The sequence below is a fragment of the Camponotus floridanus genome, unplaced genomic scaffold (genome assembly GCF_003227725.1).
Source record: "Camponotus floridanus strain SB8 unplaced genomic scaffold, Cflo_v7.5 scaffold28, whole genome shotgun sequence".
NCBI lineage: Eukaryota > Metazoa > Arthropoda > Insecta > Hymenoptera > Formicidae > Camponotus > Camponotus floridanus.
Genome location: NW_020229414.1, coordinates 2,123,279 through 2,130,966, shown reverse-complemented (window position 1 = coordinate 2,130,966; position 7,688 = coordinate 2,123,279). Strand labels below are relative to the sequence as shown.

The following is a 7,688-nucleotide window of genomic DNA, read 5'->3' as shown; positions in this document are numbered from 1 at the left end:
AAATAATACAAAAAGAAATATAAATTATTATAATTCTTTAAATTTTGTTTGTAAATATTTGAATGAAATCTATTATATTGTGCAAAATATAAATAAAACCGTAATTTGAGAAAATTTAAATATTAATCATGCGTTTTATATGAATTTTTTTTTCTTTCAAATTCTCTATTCATTTTTAACAAATTTCCTTTATTAGAGAATAAAAATTGTAAAAAAAATAGTACTTTTAAGGAGTGAAAAGGGCAAAAATTTATTTATTGACAAATCGTATTCAACTTTATTATAACGGTATAAAATGGAAAAGGTAGTGAAAACGCGCTGATATAGTAGAAGATGCGATAATAATACATCGATCATATAGGATATTCGCATAATACAAGATAGTAAATCTAAATATTTCATATATTACAAAATTGTAAAAACCGCAAGAAAGAGGAGAAGAGAACACCAGTTTGCACCTTCAAATTAATGTGATTAAACATAATCTAGAAGAGCTATATCACAAGAGAGATGCTAGACGAAGATATCTATCTTTAATCTTAATAAGTCTTTTTTTTTTTAATGTGGTTATATATACCGAAAAGCCACATGTAGTAAAAAGAGGAAATGGCATATCAGTATCATTAATTAAAAACATTTCCTCTTTCTATGACAATAAACCTCTTTTTTCAATAGAACCGTATAGATCTCGAAGAAGAAAAATCTAAGAGTAAAAGACAATACATTGAACCATAAAGATTGCAATGTGTGTTAACTTTTTATTAATAAATTTTTTCAATCATAGTCATATGTAGAGATCATGTGTATCAAAGATAAAAAAATAAAAAAATATTTAATAATAAAAAAAAATAGAATCTTATCCACACAGATAGAATAATCAAATTTATTTTCTTTATACGGAATTATATGGACTTTGTGATATCAGAAGGATAAAATTTTTATCTTATAAGTAAATGATTTACATTTTCTTCTTCAAGTTTCGAGACGAAGATAGATTGTAAAATTTTCAAGATACCTTCAAAATCCAATGTATTCCAAAGTCTTCAGAATCCAACGCATTCCAATTTTTGAAGTCCAATTTTTCGCATTTAATGCATTGCAGAGTCTTTGAAGCTAGCAGAGACGAACATAATCCTCTTCAAAGTTTTTGTTCAAGAATTTTCAAACTCATCTCTTCCATAAACATTTTCAATGTCATCTTTGGTCTTTCTTCGACCATTTTCAAAGCCTTTTCAATATGTTCTTCAAAATTCTCTTCAAAAGAGCTTTTTGATCAGATTTTTGCAGGATCTTTTTTAAGATCTCTAAATCTTATTTTAATTTATTTCTACCTTTCACGGTAATTCATCAGATGGTAGCGGACCCAAGTCTTGATCGCCAGATCCCATAGGTCCGTCCACATCAGCATCTGAACCCATAGGAAGTCCAACTACTTCTGGTTGAGGAACGGCTCCTTCAGCGACTTGAAGAAGCATAGGATTTCCAGCGGCGTCTAAAACAGGATCAGCCGTGGCTTCAGCAAGATTTGTCACTGATTTGGATTTAACACATTGAAAGTCAACGTGACGGCTTTTGGCCTCTTCTTTTTCCCATGACATATGGATAAAGGGTCGTTGAACGTAGTTGTAAATGACCTCGGCGCGACCACCAGCGCGTTTCTTCACCTTCTCTTTATAGGTTGGATAGCCTTCGATACCTAAGCGAATTTTTTTCAAACCGCGTTCTTTCATCACTTGCTTAGCTACGTCCCGATTTTCAATATATTTGAAGAAACGATACATTGCCGTACTGTTGACAGCTGAAAATAAAAAGAAAAAAAATGATATGTATGTATGAAATTAATGATTTAATAAATTTTAGTTTAGATTTTCTAGAAAAAAAGGAAGAGAAGAAAAAATAAAGAAAAGACAAATAAATTTCAATTTATGAAAATACAACAAATTAATTTTTTATATATTCAAATAATAGCTTAAGAAAAGAAAGAGATAGAATAATATAAAAAAATAATAAATTAAATTATAATTCAATAAAATCATGAAGTATTCCTTCTATGCTTAATTTTAAAATATTATATGAGGTCCAATAATGTTCAATTTTTAAAAAATATTATATTTACGTCTGTTGTATTTATTGTATTTTCATATTTATTATAATAGTTTTATGAGTATTTATGAGTTTCTAGTTAGATTGTATGACACATAAACATGTTTAGCACTTCCTAAGTATGCAGCGTTAAATATGGGGTATATTATGATCGTATTAATATCACAAGTTAGCTTGAGCATTCATTATTGAGGAAAATAGGTGGAACTAATAGAGACTATGCATTTTCAAAGGCCAAGTTAATCGATTTTCCATTAAAGACAGAATGATCATCATAATGTGCAAGGTTAGCACGTGTTGCACTTTATAACAAAAAAAATTGCACCTGTCTTCTTAGATCTTTCCAAGGTCTTATACTTGTATCAGTTATATGAACTTTCCCATAAAAGTATGAAAACAAGCAAATAAAGATTTTAAAAAATTTTCTAAAAAGAATGTGTAATAAATCTATTTTAAATGAGATATATACGAAATATAAGAAATAGTTGTAATCTTTTAATTTTTAACTGTTAATCTCAAATATTAATATCAAATTTTTAATTTCCAACTTCTAAATTTTAATATAATATTACAATTTTGTAATTATAAAGTAATAAAATAGAAAATTATAAATATTCTACATTGATGGTGTTTCGATTTTTTACTATGACAAATAAAATTGCTTTTCTAACAAATGAGATAAAAATATACTACAAGTGTGACATATAACATCCAAAATTATTATTTTCATATTAATTTAAATAAAACAATTATGTTATTAATTAACAAAAAAATTTTAATTAATTATTTCAAATTTGATCTCTTCTTAACATTTTCAAGATAATTAGATACGTATATAAAATATCTTAAGAAATTTAAAAATTTTGTTTATTTACTTTGGGAATATTCTTCGCCCATTTGAGGAGGGTATTCTTCGTCCCAATCGACTACGTCATCCTCGAGCAAGACGACAATGTGGCATTCGCGATCGCCACGTCGCGCACTATTAACCATTAGCGGCAAAATCAGATCCTCCAAGAACACTTCAAACTGGCAACGCGCACCCTCATTCGACAACTCGTGTAGCAATCCTCCTATAACAATAACAAAATAAATATACATTTTTAACTTTAACAATTTACAAGTAAGATAAATCATTTCTTATTCGTTTAATTCGTTTCTTCTGTTTACACATTTGACTTTTTCAATTCATTATTCAATTCATTCAATTCAATCTAATTGATTCAACTTTAATTATTCTATTATAATAGATTTTTAGCATTTTATAGTAAGAACAATTATAGTAAGAAATTTTTATTTACATTTATAGCAAGCATAGCATTTTATATATAGCAAGAAATTTTTATTTATTTTTACTTATAATATTAATTGTATCTACATCTTTCTCATTTATATATTTGTATTATTATTATTATTTGTATTATTATTCTTATATTATTATTATTATTATTATTATTATTATATATTATGTTATTATTATTATTATTATTATTATTATATTTTATATTAATTATTAATGTACAAACTCTCATGTGAAATCTTATTATATTTTATAATAAATTGTGCCTATAATAATTGTATCTGAAGATATAAAATAATATAAATATTTTCATGGCACTTACTAAGATTTTGGCACTTCACTGTACTAGCATCAAAGGGCACCAGCAGATAGTCGCAGGCCTCTCGCAATTCTTGAACACTTACAGTTGGAGGACATCGAATTACTCCGCCCTTATAATATTCTAAAATAGCGCGAAAAACCATGGCAGAAATGCCGTCTGCGACCTCGTATTCACCGCGTTCATTAGGCTGGGCATATTCTACCCCTGAGCTGAACATGCGACCCAACATTGTGTTGGGATGCGCCGTAAACAAAGCTGGATCAACGATAAATCTGAAATAATAAATATAGAATAAATAAATAGATTTAATAAAAAAAGAATTACTTAGTAAATTTAAAAAAAACATAATAAAAAACATAAATAATTAAATTGATATTTTTAATAATAGTGTTCAAGATGTACAATAAAGCATATTTTTTTCGATAATATAAAATTAACTTTCTTCTTTGAATTTAACTTATTGCGGAGAAGTATGTGTGTATGAATGTGCTATAGTGAACACATACATACAAATACATGGTAATAGAGAAGATTTGAATCTAATTAAAAAAGAGAGAATTTTAATTATTATTAATATTTAATATTACAAATTTATATTATTAATATTATTAATTTAATTATTATATTAATATGTAAAGTTTTAATATTTAATTGAGACAAAAATAATTATTTAACTTATTATTTTAATACAAATTTCATTAATTTGCTGTCTTATAATATAAATCCTATTGCATTACCTAGTGTTATCGACAATCAGGGTGATTCTCTCATCGCTGGTTGGTTGATTACTAATTCCAGTAGTAGATCCTAATATCGTCGACCCTCCCGATATAGCGTTGTCCCTGCTGCTGCTTTGATTTTGGTTCTGATTCTGTTTAGTGATGCCGACGTTCGTGCGAATTCTGGGGATAAGATTAATAATCTCCCTTAAGGAGAATATGCAGCGGCATATTCTTTTGTATATGTGTATCATATGAGAAACTATCGCTGATCAATACATAAACTAACGCGGTTCGCGAGACCTACCTTGCAACTTGCGAAGCCCAGTCGCTTGATTTTGAGATATTGCATATTATTAGAAGAGGAAACAATTTTTCCAAATAAATACATACAGCTGAAAATTGTTTTCATTTTTTTTTTCTAGTTCTAATTAAAATAAATATTTATAATTTTATATGTATTCTCTAATTTAAACAAAATAAAAACTAAATGAAATATATGTGTCTCACACAGTATAGTATAATAAAAATTATTATAGTAATAAAAAGAGATAAGAAATATACGTAAAAAGGTCTATGTTTTTTAACTATATATACTAAAAGATTTCCTTAAAAATAAATAAATAATTTTATGTATGGAGCATTTCTTAAAATAAATATTTATTTTTATTACTAATCATTTTTGTTTAAAATAAAAATGTATAGAATTTTTACTATATTATAAATATATCAAAATAAAATATATAATAAATTAATAATTATCACATCAATATCATCATCAATTACATATTAGAAATAGAGCGATCATTTATTAAAGATATTATCTTATATGTTTATATATGTATATGCTTTTTATAAAAATCTTTTAAAAATTATAGAAAACAGAAATATTATTTATTAACAACAGTACTAGAAAGAAAATTTTTGATTGTAATTCTTTTTCAGCTAGAGCTATAGTAATAGCTAAAAAATTAATGAATAACAAATAAAAATTATAAGTATTGTCGTAAGATTGTTACACATCTTTCTTTCTTTCTTTATTTTCAGTTTTGTTCAACAAAATTTCTTTAGACCGTTAAAAATTAGAAAAAAATAAATACAGAAAAAACTTTATAGGAATTTTCTGCTTTTTATTACGTGCATTTACCTGTTATGGTGATTTGTGAGATTCGTGTTCTGGGAATTTCTGCCGGAATTGAAAGAATGACAATGCCGATCGCCGCTGCCGTCCCTCTGTACCAGACAAGATTTCGGCTTCGACGAGCCACCACAACTATACATGCACAGAACAACCACGTAATCTTATACTAATCAGCTACTACGACAAGCAACTATAACATCTCTACTAATTATACGCGAATTCTAGAATGCTCTGTATGTTTATGTATATTGTTTAATGTATTTTTGTTAGAATCAAATTCTCGTGACAAATGATAAGAAAATGACTTGAGATTTTTTTTCCACATCACACACAATCAGCAGAGAAGATTGAATTTCATTTTTCTTCCTTTGATTTTCTAAAAGGTTCAAATTATTCCATATAATTAATTAGTAATTAGCACATAAAACTGCAATTTATGAAATATTATATTAATTTTAATCAAAATGCAACTGCACAAGCGTAATTCACTTAAAAAAAATTGTATTACCATTTATTATCTTATAAGCACATATATGTATATATGAACAATTTCTATTTTTTGACATATGACAGAATGTGATGAGAGCAATTTTATGAAAATTTCTCAAATTTTTTCTAATACATTAGATATACAAAACACGCCAAAGAAATTTTACCTTTACTCATTTTTCTATATATGAAGCAAAGATAATCTTGAGCAATAATTAAAAATCAATAAATATAAACTATTATATCTAATATCAGTGCAGTTGAAGAAAATGCATAATATAGCATTAAAAATATAAATAAACATATTTTTATGTAATATAAATTTTAATATGTATATTAAATATATGTATATATGCATAATAATATATTGCTAATAATATTTACATAATTAAAGTATATTGACAAATATTAAAAATATAATTTGTATATTATACATTTTCCATAGATCAGAATATCGCATAAATGTAATTAAGTTTTTGCCAATTAATAGAATAATGCGTGTAAGTTTACATAAATTAAGAATATATGCATGCGTGTAACAAAGATTTGTAAGGACAAACCCCTAAGTGCATGCTAAGAGATATCTAAGATGTAAGAAATTAGAGCGAGATGTAATGTTTTCAAAATTTGTTCTTGTTCAAATAACACAGTGCAATTTAACTTATCTGCAAAAATATTAACTCCTTTAATGTTATTAACTGTGCTAATATTGAAATGATTTTACTAAATATGTTGCTGAATCTTTATATAAAAATTACTCTACAGGCATTTTTCATGTCATTGGATTCAAAACTGAAGAAAGATTCTGAATTGAAAATTTTTACCTCAGCCTATTCTTGTATAAATGATGCCTTCCTCTTCCATCAGTCTCTTTGTAATCAGTCTCTGTATCACTGCTGCTGTCTTGCACATAATTGACTCGCTCTGATGGATTCGACATGTTGAACCACCTGACAAAAATATATAAATTTCTTATAATTTTCTAAGAGAACCAATCTAACCACTGTTCTAAAAGTATGACATTCACGTGTAATATTTTTATATAATATCAAAATAATCGTAATACAAGACATATCTGATAATTCATTTATTTTTATAAATAATAATAATTTTAAATAATAATATTAAAAACTTATGAAGAAATATGTACTTTATATGCAAATGGAGATAAAAATGATATAATATATCTATTCTAATAAGCCTTTGAACCTTCGACACTGTCTCTCTCTTTCGAGGTTAACCTCGCCATCTTCGTTACATGTCAACGATATTTTGCACAATATTAACAATTAGCGACGATACTTACGAGCTCGAGATCGATATTAACCAGCTGAGCCGCTTTAAAAGCTTCTTCGTGGATTCGCAGATCTCCAGATCGTACGAATCAGTACGAATGCAATTTAACCTGACAATGACAGTTCCTCGATCGACGAACTCGATCGCGTGACCACGCATGACCGCGCATGCGCATGACCGCGTCCGAGTCGACACGAGCGCTGACGGAGATTCACGAGACACGTCACGAATGGCGTCCGCGAGGTTATGCCCGTGACTCTCAAGCATAAACACCTCGATGCAAATTCTCTTCGATTCTAGTGTGGGTGTAAAAGGGAT

At 27.3% G+C, this 7,688-nt stretch overlaps 1 protein-coding gene across 3 annotated transcripts; it reads right to left on the bottom strand.

Annotated features, from left to right (window-relative positions):
- Positions 1-1,012: 1,012 nt before the first annotated feature.
- Positions 1,013-7,658, bottom strand: LOC105248304 (BTB/POZ domain-containing protein 10). Of its 3 annotated transcripts, none has more exons than XM_011253034.2 (7): positions 7,381-7,658; positions 6,899-7,024; positions 5,592-5,717; positions 4,463-4,651; positions 3,726-3,997; positions 2,979-3,176; positions 1,013-1,798 (listed from the first exon to the last, which is right to left on the bottom strand). In XM_011253034.2, exons 1-7 carry the CDS (start codon positions 7,635-7,637, stop codon positions 1,335-1,337), a joined length of 1,632 nt encoding a protein of 543 aa, XP_011251336.2. In that variant the 5' UTR covers positions 7,638-7,658; the 3' UTR covers positions 1,013-1,334. The 3 variants fall into 3 exon arrangements, with proteins under 3 accessions (XP_011251336.2, XP_011251338.2, XP_011251339.2); XM_011253036.2 differs by having other exon boundaries at positions 4,463-4,627; XM_011253037.2 differs by lacking the exon at positions 5,592-5,717 and having other exon boundaries at positions 4,463-4,627.
- Positions 7,659-7,688: the final 30 nt, after the last annotated feature.